General features: G+C 35.6%; 1 protein-coding gene across 8 annotated transcripts in view; it reads right to left on the reverse strand.

Moving 5' to 3' along the window:
* Window positions 1–20628, reverse strand: part of LOC118274591 (solute carrier family 12 member 6) — a 511128-nt gene that overhangs the window by 394515 nt on the left and 95985 nt on the right. For 7 of the 8 annotated variants that reach the window (XM_050698912.1, XM_050698908.1, XM_050698909.1 and 4 more), the window contains exon 3: window positions 9394–9429. The exons of the other annotated variant lie outside the window; for it this stretch is intronic. In XM_050698912.1, coding sequence (XP_050554869.1) covers window positions 9394–9429 — 36 coding nt within the window. The remainder of the gene's footprint in view (window positions 1–9393; window positions 9430–20628) is intronic. 8 annotated transcript variants of the gene reach the window in all.

Consider the following 20628-nt stretch of genomic DNA (forward strand, 5'->3'; position numbering starts at 1 on the left):
AAAATATTTGCTTTACCTAAACGACTCGTTCATATCCTATTCATCCCTAAAGAGATCCTTTGCTAATAAGGATAGATAAAATGGAAAAAATATGCTGTAATGAATTCCTTTAAGATTTTTGGGGTCTACAAGCTTGTCAAAAAGGAATTGTAGGCAAAATTAAAAAAATACAAAAGCATTTAAATATTTGTCATTGTAATTTATTTTCAAACAGCCTCGAGCGATAATCTTTGATCCTTTAAGGGTTCCCTTTTAAAAGAGTTAAGGAAATCTCGATACATTTACAGATGTATCTGAAAAGGTTTTTTGTAAAACTCTTTTAGCAAAACTTATTTGTATAATTGGGTATAGCAGTATGGGTATTCTACGTATTATATACCTCAACGGAGATAGCAACAAAATATCAAAATACTATTTTTAAACATTTTCAATCAGTACACATTCGTACATCTACATTTATGTATGTATTTGAATCTGGGGGCACGGTAGTGCCCCCGCCAAGACGAGCCAAGCGAAGCGCAAGGGCACTACCTACCTTTTCTCGAAGCGCTTCGTCGTATTTTTGAACCTTCATAACTTGAGTTTGGGTTATACCAGATAAACAAAATTTTCAGGATATAATGTCAGTGGTAGACTTAATAAACCTCTAAAGTTTCAATTGCATAGCTCTTATACTTTAGATTTTATTGATATCTAAAATACCCCGATTTCGTCACTCACTCACTCACTCACTCACTGATGATCAACAAAATTCTTAAGGTACTTCCTGAAGTCCTAGAAAACTGAAATTTGGTATGTAAGCTAGTATTAGTACCCAAACAACAAAAAAATCCTAAAACTTGGAACTTTTACCCCCCAACCCCTTAAACTAGGGGGTGAAAGTTTGTTCGAGACTTCCGCAACTTTTGACGCTAGAGGTCTGAATGCGGCCGCGGAGGGGTAAAAATCTGAAATAGGGAAACTTAATTCCCTATTTCCTGCTTGAGATCTGAAAATTATACACAAGTACATAGAACACAAACTTTTCATCAAATCAAAACATTATCCTACCCATAAGTACTTAGATATGAATAATATTACTACACTTCACTTCGGTAAGTGTTTATTAATCAACCTATACTTTTGAACATAAGCATCGTAAGTATAGTATGCGCCAACGCCCGCCGCCTGCCCCCTCGTCCCCGCGCAGTAGCTAAAAATAATCGGCCCGTCAGCGAGCGCGGCACCCGAACGCGGGCAGACGCGCGAGGGCAGACGTCGTTGACGGTTGTCTCGTTGAATGAAAAATTTTCGGAATATTTCGGTGATTTAAAAGTTTGCTATCGCGGAGAAAAAAACCATTTGCCTAATATTTAATTGTTAGTAGTTTAGTAGGTAAAGGTTTAGATACTAGTGTTTTAATTTTCATTGATAAAAAGTATTAGGATTACGTTTGCAATTTTCTTATAAATTTAGTAGTTTAGTAGGTGAAGGTTTAGTTAGGTACTAGTGTTTTAATTTTCATTGATAAAAAGTATTAGCATTACGTTTGCAATTTTCTCACAAATTTAATTAAGAAATTCAAAGATTGAATAAGTAGGTATTTGCAATTAAGTAGTATAGGTTAGTAGGTATAATATGTTTATAGTTGTTTATGTAGGTACGACTTATCGAGAATAATTTGATACGTAGGTCATTGTTTAATTTTCATTGTTAATAGGTTTAACTTAAGTAGTTTAGGATTACGTACGGTTTGAATATTGTATAGTAGGTAGAAAATTACGATATTGATAGTTGTTAATCTAGTGTTAAAAATAATTTTGTGTAGGTATTTGTCGCTCATTTTATCTTTCTATCATAAGCAACCTACAAAAAGAAATGAAATCCCACAAAAACATTTCATGTTAAATGTTGCCAAGACGAGACCATATAGCTCGCACTGTCAAAAAGTAATCAGATCCCGTGTAGAGCCAAGTTTCTAACCCTACATGCCCAGACCTAAATCGATAAGCCCTAATTTCACACTCAAGTTACGGGGAAATTCTACAGCCATAGCTCGTACTGCGTATTTCGTAGCGCGTAGCAGAGTTTTTACGCTATAATCTCGTAGGCGTGCAAACCTTGGACGTAACTGGCGAGTTGGCCGCACGGAAAGAGTTTAGAAGATTGAATAGATTTTTAAGCTCAAGCCCATATGACGAATAGCAAAAAGTCCGTGCGGCCGACTCGCCAGTTACGTCCAAGGTTTGCACGCCTACGAGATTATAGCGTAAAAACTCTGCTACGCGCTACGAAATACGCAGTACGAGCTATGGCTGTAGAATTTCCCCGTAACTTGAGTGTGAAATTAGGGCTTATCGATTTAGGTCTGGGCATGTAGGGTTAGAAACTTGGCTCTACACGGGATCTGATTACTTTTTGACAGTGCGAGCTATATGGTCTCGTCTTGGCAGCATTTAACATGAAATGTTTTTGTGGGATTAATATTTCTGTTATCTACTATAGGCTACAGATCAGATTTAACTGTACAGTTCAATTGTAAGTCTCTACAGCCTATATGGTCTGTCTTCAGTATATCTGTACTTAAATCGTAAGGTGTGTGCATTAAAGGTTTAATGTTTTTTAACACGACAAGAAACTGTGTTAAGTCACTTAAAATCAACAAAGTGTCATATAAATGTAATCAAAGTATTGTAGTAAAAATAAAGCATATTGAGCTTCTTCAAAGAGCAAATTCTACATTTTTAAACGGAAATTTAGAATAAATATATTTTTTTATTTAAACTTATAAAAGCCATTAAACAATTTTTTTCACCTTCCAACACCTTTCTATTTCCTATTGCCAAAGCATTATGATTTATTCCAGTTATTATTTCATTTAATTTACCTTAATCAAAACCTTTTAATATTTTCCATCTCAACCTCCCCTTCCCAATCTCTTTTTAATTATTTTTAATTTATAAGCACAATTAATGAACGAGTACTTTTCATTAATTCCGCTTAACGAAAATCATAACGATTTATTCAGCGAACACATTTTATTTTGATTATTATTTGCAAGTTTTCATGAATAGCTACAAATTCTGATAACTAATTTAAATATTTACACACACACACACACACACACACACACACACACACACACACACCGCCACGCCTTTTATCCCCGACGGGTTAGGCAGAGTTGCACATTAAGGCATGTAGTGCCACTATACAATGTACACCCACTTTTCACCATTTGTGTTATAAGTCCTATGCAATAGGGGGTGAGCCTATTGCCATATACCGGGCTGAATTCCAGACTCCGTACTACTTCTACTTTGCCTGACGTCGCACTTGCGACCACTCGACCAACGTCGTTTAAATATTTACTTTTTTATATTATTCCTTTTTATATTGGGCCTATTCGTTAGTCGTAAAAATTCTTATGAATATAATCATTATCATCAGCACCCATTCTCATTGATACATTTCTTTTCAGGAGTATATTCATCATATTGAATAAAAATATTAAAAACAGCAGTTCAATAACCAACAACTATGTATGCATTCCAATTACAATGATACGTGAGTTGTAAAATGCAATTGAATGCAGTGCAACTAGTTGTGAGGACCCAATTATTATTACTTCCAGCACACGGGACGATGCTCCTATCAATTATATTGTACCTACCATTCTGTATAGCCTTTGTGACTGCGTGAATATGTATGTATGTATACAGGAATTGTTACAAAGATATACCTTCGTAATGACTTCTTCCGCCTTGGGCGAGGCGAGAGGGAGTGTCAGACTCTCACTGACTAAAAACCACCCCGTTTCTACTCCTGCTTTTCGAGCTAGATCCTCAATAACCCGCAGGCAGTCCGCAGCTCCTTAGAAATACCTACCTCATCATAATCAACACCGCTGGGTTGCACTAAGGCTCTTATATTCATTAGACGGGTTTCAATCTCCACGTCTAACAAGTGAGGTGTAGATGTTTTTGCTTTTAGTATAACATGAGCGCTTTTGCTTCATCTCTGTCAAAATGAAGTCAACCTTAGACAATTCTTATACCACACGCAGAAATTTAAGGGCGTCGACAAATACATATATTCTATTTCTGAGGACATTCAATTAATCATAATTAGATTTTCTTGTCTACCAATGATCTGTGTTTACAGAACAGAATGCTTAATAACAATATGATTTATGCTAAAAGAAAATAAATCGTTATGTGTGTGTGATGAGTTTATGTGCAAAATACAAAAACAAAGCAACAACAATACACAGCATTTCAATTGCTTTCCACTAGTCGACTAAGAAGTAAGAACATAAGTTCAAGCCAAAGCACTTACATAAGTACTCGATGAATGGACTGTGGAACTTCACTATAGAGACTTATATACTTACATAGCGCAGATAACGAACCGGTATCAGTTGTATGATTGCTTTCATTGTTTTCTCCTCGACTCGGGACAAAATACAGTTCAATGTTGTTCTAGATTTGTGCTAGCGATTTAAAATGTATCAATAGCGCGCGCACTGAGATTTTAATAGAATGTTTTGTTTTTGTGAGCGAAAAATAATTGGTTTACAATTTTATATCAAAAATGTAAACAAGCTTTTTTCTAAGCAACGTCACGCCTTTTTTCCCCGAAGGGGTAGGCAGAGGTGCTCATTACGACACGTAATGCCGCTATACAATGTACACCCACTTTTCACCATTTGTGTTATAGTAAGGGGGTGAGCCTATTGCCATATACTGGACACAATTCCAAACTCCGTACTACTACTGAGAGAACTTTTTTCTAAGCTACTATTAATTTATCTTCGAATTTATAACATCATGAAATGAACTACAATAGTTAGCGTCATAATTTATGAATTTTAATTCATATTTATGTGAAAAGTATACTCTCCTAATTGTGATGTGTGTGATAGGTACTTGACGATGTTCAGCATATATTAATAGAATGTGATAAAATATAAAAGTGTCAGGGAATCACTGGTGCGCGAATTTAATTTGAATATGATGGATGTTGGGCCTCTTTTAGTGTTTTTAGCAAATCCAATTTTATCTGCTGCCATCAACTTATTTAAGGTGTTCGCGCGTTAGTGATATCCTGTTACTTATGCCCTGGAATATAAAGTGTAGTTGTATTGCTTACTTATTATTATACGTTTATACGGGACGTTCTAACAATAAAGCCCGTAAGAGAGTACTTGCACAGACACAATCTTGTAGCCAGGATTATTCATCAACAACTTGCTTTAAAATACAAACTTGTTGAATCTGAAGTGCCGTATTATAAGTATCTGCCTGACCCAGTTCTTGAAAATGGAGATGTCACACTGTATTGGGATCGAACTATCATCACAGACAGGACAATTGTTGCTAACAAACCTGACATTGTGGTGATAGATCGACCAAGCCGTCGCACAATGATAATTGATATAACAATCCCACATGACGAGAATCTTGTGAAAGCTGAAAAAGATAAAGCCAGTAAATATCTTGATTTAGCTCATGAGGTTGTCGACATGTGGGATGTAGATTCAGCAATCATTGTGCCGATAGTCGTATCTGCCAATGGCCTTATAGCCAAAAGCCTCGACCAACACCTGAGTAGGCTAACGTTAGATGGTTGGATCAAGAGCCTGATGCAGAAGGCAGTACTTCTGGACACGGCGCGTATTGTCCGGAAATTCCTCTCTCTTGAGCCCTGACCACCGGTAGTTTGGATTTATCCCGTTACTGGTGGGCTACTGCTTTTTATATTTTTAAATGTTTTATTTTTTTTTCTTTTTAATTTGATATTTAAAAATGTAACAACCAAGTAAAAGAAATAAATGAATGATAATAAAGCCCGTAACAGCTTTTTATATTTTTAAATGTTTTTTTTTAAATTTAATATTTAAAATGTAATAAACAAGTGTAATAAATATTTAAATGAACGAAAAGTCCGTAAAATAAAAGAATAAAAAATACACATTTCATTATTTAAAAAATCCTACTGTAGGTATATACGTTCTTGTCCTAATCCATATCATGTTTATGTATAAGCACACTTAAAAGTAAATTATTTCAATTATTAAAACATTCATGTGAAATGACAAGTCAAGATATTTATATTGACTAGTGTATGTTTGTTTGTACATTTGAATTGTAAACAATGATATACACATGTAACAATAAATACCAAAAAATCTGTCAGTGGAATGTTAATAATTATCTCATAAATAACTCAATTATTAAAACTCAATTGCCATCCATATCTCTCTCAATTCAATAGAATTCAGTCTATCACGGCTACATTGTTCTAAATCAGTGACGTGTATGATTTGACATCCTCCTAAGCGTGGTGACGACAGTTTGGCATTGTGCCTCAGCCAGTTAGGGTCGCCAGGCTAACAGGCAAACATAGTATAGCAGTATATAGAATGTTCGCTAGTTAATAGATATGTTGCACTCTGCCAGCCAGGCGAAACGACTTAGCTATGTGTTTGAATGTGTTTTGAAGAGAAATGTTGGAAATTATAGCATATTGCTAATGTGATGATTATAGCATATTGCTATGCTATAGTGATCACATTTTTATGATCGAAATTGAGGTGTAAGTGTGGATATATTGGTAACAATTTATTAATAAATCATCGCCGGGTCGGGCAAAGTATTTCTCAAACTAACACGGAGTTTGGAATTGTGCCCAGTAAATGGCAACTATTACATGGAAGCCCCATAACACAAATGGTGAAACGGTATACATTGTACAGTGGTATTACGTGCCGTAATTTGCAAGTTCACCTCTGCCTGAGGCAGGCAAAAGGCTTAAATATCATAGTTAAATAGGAATTTACTATGATATTTAACAAATCAGGTATTCTCTTCTATATTTATTTTGACATCGTGCTTACCCAATTTATTTTGGAACCGACCAATGAACATCTTCATACAGCTTGTAGGTACTCTACCACTAACTTATCATAACCTAACCTTTCAAGATAACATCAACAGCAATGTTATGTTATGTTATGTCCATACATTACACCAGTCCCAAACTTAGTTAAAATATTTCATTAACGTGAGATTCCATTTAACTAAAGTTTCGGACACGACCAGTCTTGTCCTACCGTTGTAAGTGGCTGTTTTAACTTCAACTACGTAAATTTAAGTTTAAGTGTAGTTCTAGTTGTTCCTTGTTAAACATACAGGTAAAGGAAACCAATTATGCTAGATTAACTGAATTGTTTTTAATGAAAAAAGTGCATACGATAGATTATTTTAGTCACTTCAAATTGTTTGACCATAAGTGAACTCTTAGCTTTCTAGCTGGTGGATGAAAGAATATTATTTCTTTCGGCGATCTAATTTGCTAAAATTTCTAAGCCGGGCAGTCGATCTTATTATTTTTTATCGCCTTAAGAAAACCTGTACTGGTAGTTTTAGATGAGATTTAATAAACAATTATAATACAAATCGATTAATATGCAGCATACAATTTATTTGAAAACACAAACAGATTAACCTATATCCTTTTATAAGTTTGTGAGCGTAACTTTAAGAAGTAATACAACTTAGTGTCCTTAAAGTTTTTCGTGTTTACAAAATTCACGTATTCTGTCATGTCGTGTTAGACAATGTTTCTTGATCCCGGTAAAACATATTGTCCACGTGGGACATAAAATATAAACATCTCAAGCGGAAAAAAACGAAATAAAAGTGGTATCTCTGTGTAACATATTTTTCTCTTAAAGTTTTGGAGTTTACCTTCATAGTTAGGTAGTCAGGGATAGTTTTATGCTGTCGTAATCGGTACTACCTGAAATTGGGGCCAATTTTATCTACGTATATTCTTAAGAAACTTAAGGTAACATACTTTTAGGAGTAGACTTTGCATTTGAACATAAATCTTCCTAAGTGCAATCTCCAATCCGCCCGGCAAGCAAGGATATTATGGCAAACCACAATCTCCTTGCTTGCTGGGTTATGTAGAGGCGGATTACAGTCCAGCTGTACTTTTGATAATAGAAAAGATAATTTAAAAAGATAAAGATAATAGAAATACCGTGTTCATTAGTTTCACCACAAATGGGGCCCCCTAGGGCTGATGCTTGATCCGGAGCTACGGACTACCTATCGGGTTGCCGAGGCTCCGGTTCGTAAAACAGGATTAGATATGGTGTAGGTTTAGTCAGTAGGAGTCTGACACTCCTACTCACCTCACCCATAAAGGGAAGTAAATCGATGACATCTCTCCTCAAAAATAAATAAATAAAACCTATCACGACAATTTCATCATAAAATTCTTCACACACAAGTTTCGATGCTTCAAACTAACAACTACAATATTTCTTTAACAACAAACTCACGTTAATGTATTTATGGAGTCACGAAAGTCATAGAATTTGAGACTTCGTGACTAAAAACTCGTAATGCTACAAACTTTTGTAAAGGATTCTGACGCGACTACAAAGTTACCATAGAAAACCTACCTTTCTAGAAACGTACTAGTAGCCTGCACGTTAACCTAACCCTTTCTGTATATCTTATTTAGATTTTCAACTTTAAAAGCTATAATATAAAATCGAACATCCAATGAAACAGAATACTCTGCAATGAATGAGTGATAATTATATGAGTTACCTATGCATTTAGTAAGAAAATGTGTCTTTTCTCTTGTGCCAACCAACTTATTTGGCAATAGGTAGTTTTTTTTATATTAGGGCAAATCTTTCCACCGTAAAACTACTTAAACCTATTAATATACTTTGAATTCTACGTCTTCAGTTCTAAGGTACTCATTATTTCTAAAACACAATTAGTATACCGAAATACGGCTTATTAAAAAAAGTCATAAATAATTTACATCTCAAAGGGAATTAAAGAGAACTTTTTCGAATATAATTAGCAGTTCACAAACAAAAGGCAGGTAAGTAAGTTAATTTGCTGCAGGTGTTGTTTGCTTTGTAATTATTTATATTTAGGCAAAAAGTATGACTTTGTCATTGTCATTTTCTACTTTAATTAACAAGTTCTGAAACTTTTGTAAAACTGATGTTGATAATGCCATTCATTTTTTAATTGCGTTTTAAATTACTGCACATTAAACTGCAAAATTTTAGCCACAACTACAAATGTAAAGTGCAGGATAACTTCGACAAAAGAAGAGTTAAGTTTATTATAAAATACAATTTGAATCTCATCTCATCGATTTTTAGAACACTTATTAACTCCAAGATTTGATACAAATAATATGGCTTTAAAAACACAAGGCAATAGAAGCAACCAGATATATTTATATAATATTATATTTATAGTTATGTACATATTAGTAGCAACATCAATAACAATCTTTATACCACCACCAGTAATTCACCATATACCAAGCATTGTTAGTATGTTTATTTTTGCAAACGAACCAAAATCTTACCTTTAGGTGATACTGCTCGAATCTCAACACGTTGTTCTGTAAATAAAATGAGTGTGGTTGTAGATAAAAACAAAAATAATAATGTTGGAACCTTTTTAGGAAAAGGTAAAAATAAAGGGGGATGGAGACTAGTAAATAAATGGAAAATAATTATTGAAAAACACAAGAAAGGGTAAATTAGGATAAAAAATTAGGATAAATTGAAAAGGAATAACAAATTTTCATCATGCTTTAGTAAAAAATAAAGACAAAATTTTAAAAATGGGGATATCGCTGCTTGTCCTACAAAAACGTAAGATCAATAAGGATCAATGTGTTCTACAAGTAATAACCTATGAATAATGAGGATCAATGTATAATTTGCATACGATTTCAGGTCAGAATCAATTTCAGATTAATATACTTTTTAAAATTTAATCATCTTCTTTAATACAAAAATAAGTCGGATTGTCCTTCCTGACGTTATAACAGAACGCACGAACCGATTCCCACGGTGTTGCATTCGTTGGAAAGGATTCGAGCTCCGTGCGGTTTATAGCAAAGAAAATTCAGGAAAAGAGAAAAGCAGGAAAACAGGATTTGCCAGTACTGTATATGTATATCTAAATATCAAAAACAACTTAAAGTTCATTGCACAAATGCCCCTTCAGACAAAAACTATCCTAAAAATATGAACCCTACATACCAGTTTTAACAAACTATACAACCTCTACTTAACAAGCCCGCTTACTTAGTTGTTAACCTACAAAAACGTTTACCGTAATTTAACACCGCGGCCATGGGAGACGGGGCTCGTACGATGGGCCATCCATCTTGCGTGTGACACAACTATGCGTACTTTGGACGCACTAATAGATTTTCTGGACGCATTATTTTACTTGTTGTATGTGTGTTGGTGTTGGTAGGGGAGTTTTGCTAATGTTTCTTTTTTTTTAATACGTTTGTTATGCTGTTTCTAGTGAAATGTTCGGTATATTACCGTCAATGCTTGTGATACGGCAAATGGTTTGATATTGCTGAATCATAAATTAATTATCACTAATTATTTTATAGCAGGTAGATCGTGGATATGCGATATTCCCCCTTTTTATGGGGGGAAAATGATCCAATGTCTTCTCTCGCCATAGGCGAGGCGAGACAGAGTGTCAGACTCTTACTGACTAAAAACCACCCCGTTCCTACTCCTGCTTTTCGAGCCGGAGCCCCGGCAAACCCGGGTAGTAGGTAGTACGCAGCTCCGAATACATATTGCCCTAGAGTTCTATTTGAAAATAATACTGTGGTTATGCATATTACACCACCAGTCGCCTATGCATGGTGTTTCACAGGGAAACCAGAACAAGTACTAACATTGATTTGACAAATTTCTCTTAAATAAAAACCTCCTTAATATTACATCAAAACAAACGCCTATTTTTTCCTTTATCACAAAATATTACACGTTAATCTCAGAAACCACACATAATAGTAAACATTTCAAATTATATTAGTAGCTCGGTGCGTGCCCGCATCCGGCCACGACGGGCCCAACAAAATTGAATGATTGATTACCCAAACTAGCCCAGTACATGTAACGTTTTTATTTTTTTACGAGATTTCACACTTTATCCTTGTCGATGAGCAAAAATAGGCTCTTTGTTGCAGAGTATATGGTAGAATTTGCTCTCTTAAATGTTGTTTTGGTAATTTGGGATCACTTTGTATGTATCTTCCAAGATATTCCGAATTACCATTTTGGATGTTATATCTTTTTCACAATACATACGTATGCGCTATTGCTGTCCAACACCTGGTTCGAAAAGAACGTTGTAAAAAATTAACCTTAATTCTAAATGTAAACTAATGGGTTTGCAATTACTATCTGACAATATTTACCCAGTAATTAACATGACCCTGGTTATTATCCTTTGAGAAATAACGAGATAATAATACAATATTTTCTGTTAACCACACCAAGTTACATACATCAATTTGCTTAGCCCTTTACATAATATGGCAGTATACATCACAATTGCAATAACAGTATCGATCATGTTTGCGTGGCTCTCTGAACCGAACTGTATACCAGAGACATACAAGCAAACGCTGATACAAGGAGTATTGCTGACTGTTGATTTGATGACGGTGTTAATATTGGATCAATTAGTCATAGTTTTCATTGATAGAATATACGATATCTTAGATTCATTTTTTTTTCGGTTGTTTGAACATATCGCATTGTAGTATGTAGTAGTAGTGCGGAGTCTGGCACTGTGCCCAGTATATGGCAATAGGCTCACCCCCATTTAATTGGGACTTATAACATTAATGGTGAGAAGTGGCTATACATTGTACCTACACGTGGTATTATGTATCCTGTAGGACAACTTCCATAGCAACCTATACCTACATAGTACAGATCAATAGCTTTGTGTGAAAATCACTCATTTGGAATAATTCTGATTAAGTATCCACTGCTTCCTGACAGTCAAAAGGCCAAGGAAACAGTACGAACATAGCATACAATACATGTATTTATTATCTAAAATTAATCAACTTGAATAATTGATTCAACCGAAAAAAGACCTTCGAATGGTTTCGACCGAAATGTTTCGGAGTAATTCTACTCTGAGCCAATTCCGACGTGTTCCGTTATCGTCCTTAATTTGTTTCCTAAAATAACGCTCTGTGGTCAGTGGGTTAAAGTCAATGTCGATGTAAAGTACTAGGTCTCTATGTACAGACCACAATTCGGTTCGGTTTATGACTTTGTTCTGGTGTTTAGAATCCATCAGTGTTGAAAATACATGGAACGTATTGATCTTGATCGTAATGTTTTAAGAATATATTTTATGTTTACATAATTTGAGGTAACTAATAACAAAACAAATGCTCTTCAAACCTTCAAGAAAAGGACGTATTCCTTTTTAAATCTGTGCCTCCTCTGGTGTTGCGGGTATCCACGGGTGATGTGTCTGCTCGTTTGTCCCCTATTCCATAAAAAATGATTACAAGCAATACAGTTTTTTTTTATGTTAAGCAGTTTAAATGGGCTTATGATCATCAAGATTGTCGCGTTATTACTGGCTCTAGCTTGGCTTGAAACTAGTCGAGGTCCTCGTCAAACAATTACGTAATTATGGCGATAACATCATAATTAATTTTGTACGTCTCACGAATCTATACATATACATATAATAAAATCGTAGAAAAGTGCTGTCTGTACATTGAAAATAAAAATTAAAAAAATAGCAGGGGTTATTGTTATGTCGATGTCGAACCCAAAAATGTAATTAACTTTTTTTTTGTCTGTTTGTCTGTTTGTCTGTTTGTCTGTTTGTCTGTTTGTCTGTTTATCTGTTTATCTGTTTATCTGTTTGTCTGTTTGTCTGTGTGTCTATGCGCGCTAATCTCAGAAACGGTTGATCCGAGTTGGATGCGGTTTTCACGAATATATTGTGGTATGCTTCAATTTACATTTAGTGTTTGTTTCATGTCAATCGGTTCATAAATAAAAAAGTTATGTCAAATTAAAGAATCACGTCGAACACTATTCTATGCTTATACCATTAATCTCCGCAACTATTTGACGGATTTGGTTGAAATTTGGTACAGATATAGTTTAGAACCTTAGAAAGGACATAGGATAGTTACATTCATTTGGTTGGGTATCGGCCGAGCGCTTCGGTACTATCGTAAAAGAAGTGTATTATCAGTCGTATGATTATTTGTCTGTAGTGGTCCTGCTGTTTCGTATACCTATTCTAAATAAATTGGTTTCGTTGTATTTGTCAATTAATAAGTTTATTTGTTGGGTTTTCCTGGTTTTCTGGTTAAATTATTTAACGTTGATATCGATTATTAGTAGTTACTGTAGTTAGTTTTTTTAATAAAATTGTAAGTCTAATTTATTAATTAATTAGATAGATTAGATTTAAGTCGTTTCTTTTAAATTATTTAGTTTAAGCTTGGTTATTATAGCATAGAGGATAGGTTGTAATATAATTTGCCAAATGGCAAAAAACGGAACCCTTATAGATTCGTCATGTCTGTCTGTCTGTCCGTGCGTCCGTATGTCACAGCCATTTATTTCCGAAACTGTTGGGCCTACATAGTTGAAACTTTGTATGATGATGTATATCGTTAACCGCTATTCGAATTTTGAATAAAAATGAATAAATTTAAAAATTAAAGGGGGGCACCCCATACATGGAACTGATTAAAAAAAAAATTTTTTTTCAGCTAACATATCCGTGATGGGTGTCTATGGATAGTTCTTTAAAAAAGACATTAAGGTTCCTACAACCACTTTTCGTAAAAATCAATCGTTGGAAAGTTAGACGCTTCCAAAGTGGAAAAATGAGTGTCCCCCCCCTCTAACTTTTAAAATAAGAGAGTGAGAAAACTAAAAAAATATATATGCTGTAGATTTCAATAGAAACTAACAACGAAAATTGGTTTGAACAAGATATCATTATTAGTTTTTAAGAAATAAAACATTTTCAAAAACCGCAAATATAACTTTGTCGTTCGTACAAACACTATGTAAAACCAAGTTATTTTACAACTTTTATATTATGTCATCTACCTGCTGCTACGGAACCCTTCATGGGCGAGTCCGACTCGCACTTGGCCGGTTTTAATTGTTATAAATTCGTAATTCGTAGCTTTCTTTAGTTTTAAGTTAGTTTTCATCTTAAGTTTGGAAAGATTATAATATTTCTTTAGTTTAAGTCCGTTTTTAAACTATTTTTTTCAATGCCCTAAGTGAGTATATACATCTATTAAATTCAAACGCAGAGCTCATTATGTTGATTTTTGAAGAGTTCCCTGGAATATCTTCTACATCTCATTTTTGAAGAGATTCCGCGAGATCGGGAACTATGTGGTTAAAACCAAAAATTTGCCGGAAGTCACTATTCCACGCGAACGAAGTCGCGGGCAAAAGCTAGTATATAATAAAATTGTACAATACAATTATAATTATAATAAAATTATACAATGTTATCGTCAGTTGCAAATAGACAGAAAGTGTCTCCGCCGTATCTTGTCATTAGTTCGGCAGACAAGGCAGATGTTATCAGTTTCATTTTCAATCCGTGCTATTACAAAGTTAGATGGGGGATCACGTCTATAATGAAGACGGTTCTCGTTTCATTTCCAAGAGACTTACATTTGTGTGGGGTTTGTAAATGTGACCAGTGAGTAGAGAATTAAGTAAAGACCACAGTGAGTAAACGATTCGATTTGTTACTCGATCTTTGAGGGTTTTTTTGGGGCATAGGGGAAAACAAGTAGATGGATTACCTGATAATAAACGATCAGCGCCACCCTAAACACCCGCAATATCAGAGGAGTCACAAATGCGTTGCCGGCCTTCTAAAAAGTAATACGCTCTTTTCTTGAAGGTTTGAAGGTTCGGAAATACCGCCGACGACAGCTCATTCCACAGTTTTGCTGTGGCCTGTCAACCATCAATTTTCTCTCATCAGCCAGAAGACGTTCGCTGCTGAACATCACACATCATCATATCAACAGCCTGTTAGTGGCCACTGCTGACCAAAGCCTCTTCTCATATAGAGCAGGTTTAAGCATTAATCACCATGCTAGCTCAATGCGGGTTGGTTGGATTTCAAACTTATAATTTGAAATTGAAAGCCCAGGTTTTCATACGTTGTGTGTCATTCACTGCTGCACAAGTTTTGCTTAAAATTAAAATAAGTTGATATGCTAGATACCACATAAAAATATTTCAACGGTATATTATTTATTACAGGCAAATGGCAAAGGTCTTATTGAATCGTTTACCTCTGCCCAACCCTTCAAGAAATTATAAGGGTGATGTTTAATGTTCTGTCTAATCCTCAAATCAATTTTCTGACTTTGTAACCACATCTGACCCTTTCGTTACTTAGCGAAGAAACTTAAATCTTTACGCAGTTGTTCACAGTTCAATAAGCTCACAAAACGTTATTGTTTTGGTCTCACTAAGATAACACGCTTATTCGATTACCTTTTTTTATAAAAGTGTTGCCTTATACTAGGATTTTTTCCTGTGTCGTGGGTGCGTTTATAATCATACAATTTTATAAACACATGTTTAGAGTTCCCTATTGAACATAGAGTGATGTTTCATATCTCGGAAGCTTCCTTAAGGCGCGGTGAATAGACAACTTTTATGTATTTGAGGGGGTGAAGCAGGTGAAGTGGGTCTCGTGTACTGAGGGGTGCACCGTGCAAATGTCATTGATACGCGTATTCCATTTTATTTAGGAGCGTAATTTCGCTACTATAGTTTCATGGACGAGTGGCCCAGTGCGTTGCTGTCTAGATTCGCGTTCCGTGACCCTTAAGATCGAATCTCATTACTCGTATTAGTTTTTGTTTTTTTATTTTTTCAATATTATGTTGTATACATTTTTATTTTATTTTTATTTTATTTTTTTATTAATTTTTTTATGACTAAAACCGAAATCGAACAATAATTTACACAAACTTACTACTACTATAGTTTTTGCGCTAGTGACAGTTGCCTGTATGACGTTGACGTCTCTCAGTACCACATGATTAGGGATGGACATTAGAAAGGTCTTTTTTTATCGCTATCGATACTCGCAGCATACATTGAATTCTCTTTAATTTTGTTATTAAAGTGTGTTGTTTAGTTGTGCAGTGTATCTGCGTGTATATAATGTCAATATACAGATACAGATTCAGATGATCCTGACTCAGATAATAATATGAGTTTGGACGAATAATAAGTAAATAATTTTGGTTTTAAGCAAGGAGCGTGTGTGACGTGTCGAAGATCTGACACGTTTGGCTCTCCAGTGCCCCGAACAGTCGCTACAGTCGAAGACAAGTTTTTACATTCAATATTCTGTACTTAGGGCCTATGCACACCACGTTTTATAAACGGCCGGCGACGCGCGTTTTGGAAACGCGCGTCGCCGGACGTTTTTCTCCTACAGTGCAGTTTGTTGTCGTTTGTATCGATACAAACGCGCGGCACCAGCGCGTGTGTATCGATAACACGCGCGTTTGCATCGCTTCCGCATCGCTACACACGCGTGTCTGTATCGCTACACACGCGCGTCAGGTGTGCAAAGGTCTACAGGCCGCGTCTAACTATCGCGTCTGTAGCGATACAGACGCGATACGCACGCAAGTATCGCGTCAGTATCGCTAAAAACGCGCGTCGACGGCGCGTTTAAAAAACGTGGTGCAAACATAGGCACTTAGAAGCAGTAGGCACTAATCTTTTAAAAACTAAAAAACGGACAGGAGGATATATAAATAAAACACCAATTATGTATAAAATATGTATTATTCATCTTCAATAATTAGGAGAATGTCATCTAAGAATTGTGTAGGGGCGGGGTACGTATATTTTCTTGGTATCTTTCCCAACTGAGATACCATATTATACAGGCTGAGATGCACGCCACTGACGAATAACTGATAAAATCGCCTCATCTTCCAAGACTCTTCTGCCAATAGAGTTACTGCGACCAGTCGTAATCGTACAATCTACACAGCGATCCATGTCGTCAATATCCGATTGAGAGGCTTAAACAGTTGTCCAAAATAGAGAGTAAGGTAATTTAGAGATGCAAGATCCGTCAAAAGTCCTTTATAAAGCCGAGGTCGTGGGGTTTAACAATAAAACATGGAAAATACGTGCGCACTCAGAACGAAACACAACAAACAAGTGTCATCTGTCAATCGGTGACTGACTGATATCAGACAGAAGTGTTGTAAGAAGTTTAAATCACAGAGTACTTATACGCATAAATGATTAAATAATCATTAATGTTTTATAACTTAATTTAAGTTTTCTCGCTTCCCAGATAGAAACAAGGTACCATATTTTGTGATTTCCTTTAGAAAAATATGACGGTTTTTTTAATATACATTTCAACTAGTTAACTGCTGGGCCCAAAAGTCCCCTTCTCCTTTCAAGAATGGTACGGAACGTTACTGAATGTGTCATCTGCACCATGCTACGCGGTAATAGTATATGAAAAAATTAATTGTGTTTACATAACTTTAAATCGATTTCGTACAAAAAAATATACTGACAACCCAACTTAGAAAAAGCTAATTACAAAATAAAATATTACAAACAGCAAAAAGATATGTTAGTGAATGATTATTTTCTGAGCGGCGATTGACACAAACTGACATAGGTCCACCAAGCAGCGCGCCTCAGCGGTCACTGCCGGTCCGCGTAAGAATGAAAGAGAAACGAATAGATGTCATGATCGGACGACGTTTTGTTCGATTCGTTCTGAGTTATTTATCATGAATTATATTAATTCTTACAAATATCTCATTTCAATCGACAAATAAATAAGGCAGATCCCTTTATTATTTTAAATTACGTCACTGTTATTAATTTTATTAAGATATGTTCATAAATAATATAGTTACAATGGCTAGAATTTCAATTTAAATGGTTAGTTTATGATTTTTTTTTATCGAGAAAATTTATAGAAATCGTGTTTTGAAGAAGGTGGTCCATTCATAAAAATGATCAAGATTAACATATATTTTTTTTGTTGCTCTAACATGTAAACATTGGGCAAAAAAATCTGTTGAATCAATCCTATTTTGACTATGCACAGCGCCTTAACAAGTCAAGGACTATCCTCGACGATTGGAAACAGTGCTTACGAATATAAGCGCATTGAAACCAATTGTGCGCCTCTGTTTATAATATGTAGTAAAGATACAGGAATTAATCAATACTGGAATTCTATATTTCAAATGTGTTTCTATAATAGGTAACTATCGTGATACATACAAAATTAACTAAAAATCCCGGTTTGTGTGTGACTCGAAATTAGTTGAATTTTTCTCCGTTAATTTACATAAGTAAACCGTGATTTAAATCTATTACAAATTGAACAAAAAACAAGAGTGCGTCTAATAATGCGACCAGTCACTGTAACTGTATTTATAACACACACTTCTAACAACACATAAAAGCTTTTAACACAAACGTTTTCGCTTTATTTCTTCGAACTGCACCGATAGTGTTCATTGTTAGTTAACACCCCTAGCTTTCGCAATAAAATGGCTGTAACCTATTTTATTGGTCTTAAGAACTTCTTTATTAAGTCACAATGAGAACGGAGAAATATAGCGTCGTGTTACTATTACTGAATTGGTTTAATTTTCTTTTATTACGAACTGTTTTGCTGTGTGATTACGGCAAAGTAGAATACATGACCCAGAGTTGCGGACTGCCTAGCGGGTTACACAGATTTCAGCTCGAAAAGCAGGAGTAGGAACGGGGTAGTTTTTAGTTAGTAAGAGTCTGACACTACGTCTTGCCTCGTCCAAGGTCGGAGAAGACATTGGATGACTTTCGCCCCTCAAAAAAAAGTAGAATGCTTATTTGTCCCATCACTGTTATCACAAGCTGAATAGAAAACTGCGCACTTAAAAGATACCGAACAACAACGTTCAACTCTGATAAACCTGCACCTGCCATTCATCTGCCTGCGACTGCAATCTCCATTCTGTCTGCCAAAAGTGGTGATTATTGGGTAAGCCCCACTTATGTATGTAGAAGGCCAAAAGTCCAGCAGTAGACCGTCACGTTAATGATGAATAATAATATATATTCTGAAATAAAGCATTTAATTGTTAAAGGCAGTATTCCTGAATCCAATCACTGGATTAGAGATAGAGAATATTCCATTAAATCTACATACGTAGCGTATACAGATTCTATATTTGGTGACCGACACTATTGGAGCGATGCAACTCAGAGAATTTGGTTTCAGGGTAATAACAGGCACCTGATGTGTCTCTATCTATGTTCATTGTAATATACGACCTGACTGCCGAGCTTGTAGTTAATCCTATTATTGTTTTTTTTTGATTTGGTCATTCACTTTTTTCCCTTATTTTATGTTCACCGTATATTAATAATTATTAATTATGATTTGATAAAGTAACTTGTTTCAAGCTACGCTTTTTTTAAAGGGGTATTCGTCCAATGTCTTCTCCCGCCTTGGTCAGGCGAAAGGTTTTTTTTTTTTTTTTTTTACATTTAATGGGTCGACGTTTGGCCGCTATCTCACCTGATGGTAAGTGATGATACGGCCTACGGTGGAGCACGTCTGCCCATAAGCAACCTATTCACTCGGGCCTTGAAGACACCCAAGTTATACCCATCAGGAAACACAGACTCCGGCAAGGAGTTCCACTCCCTAGCAGTTCGCACAAGGAAGCTTGAAGCGAAGCGCTTCGTGCGAGTGGGTGGGATATCTACCATGAAGCGGTTACGCCTCGCCGATTGTCTTGTGGTTCGATGATGAAAAGGACTAGGGGGAATCAAGTTGTGCAATTCCCCCGCACACTCTCCGAAATGTATCCGGTAAAAAACGGAAAGGCTTGCGACCTTGCGCCTGTGTTCAAGGCTTTGAAGCCGGGCCTCCACAAGCGCATCGTCATTGATGAGCCTCTTGGCACGCCTTTCAATGTGTTCGAGCGCATCCAGCTGGTATTTGGCCGAGCCGTCCCAAAGGTGAGAACAGTACTCCATACATGACCGAACCTGCGCTTGGTACAGGCTCAGCAGTTGTTTCGGTGTGAAGTAGGTAGTGCCAGATTCTTACTGACTAAAAACCACCCTGTTCTTACTCCTGCTTTTCAAGCTGGAGCCCCGGTAAGCCCGCTAGGCTGTCCGCAGCTCTGAGTTCCTACGCTACGGGCTTATAATTTCATGTATCCCTGGGTTATATAATTTAACATTTTTCTCGCGAAATTTACTAAGTATTTATGAGACAAAAATAGTTAACATTTAGGGATGAAATTATCTTTCTAACCTAACTATACATTCAGTCTTTTCCCCAACCACTCGACTAACAACTCAACCTTTAGAAACAATAACTAAATCAATTTCAATATTCAATCCTTAATTAAAAAGTGTCCTTCGACATCCGAGGAAAAGTTCACTCCAATTAGTACAGAAGAAAAATATTTCTTCTAAGTTTTCAAACCGTAACCGCACAACTGGGTTTCGTTTTTCTAATAGGCGGTCCTATAAGACGAGGGCGTTATTTCACGTCACTAGTTACAGTAACCAGTTACTCGGCTTAAATATATAACTAACTAGTTTAAATATATTATAATAAATAAATATATCTTATTATAATTTGTATTAAATTTGTATTAACTAGTTTCGCATTCCGTTACAGATAATATTTTTGTAACGCGTTATTTTAGTGACACTAGAGTCGC

Source organism: Spodoptera frugiperda, chromosome 15, assembly GCF_023101765.2.
Source record: "Spodoptera frugiperda isolate SF20-4 chromosome 15, AGI-APGP_CSIRO_Sfru_2.0, whole genome shotgun sequence".
NCBI classification, from domain to species: Eukaryota; Metazoa; Arthropoda; class Insecta; order Lepidoptera; family Noctuidae; genus Spodoptera; species Spodoptera frugiperda.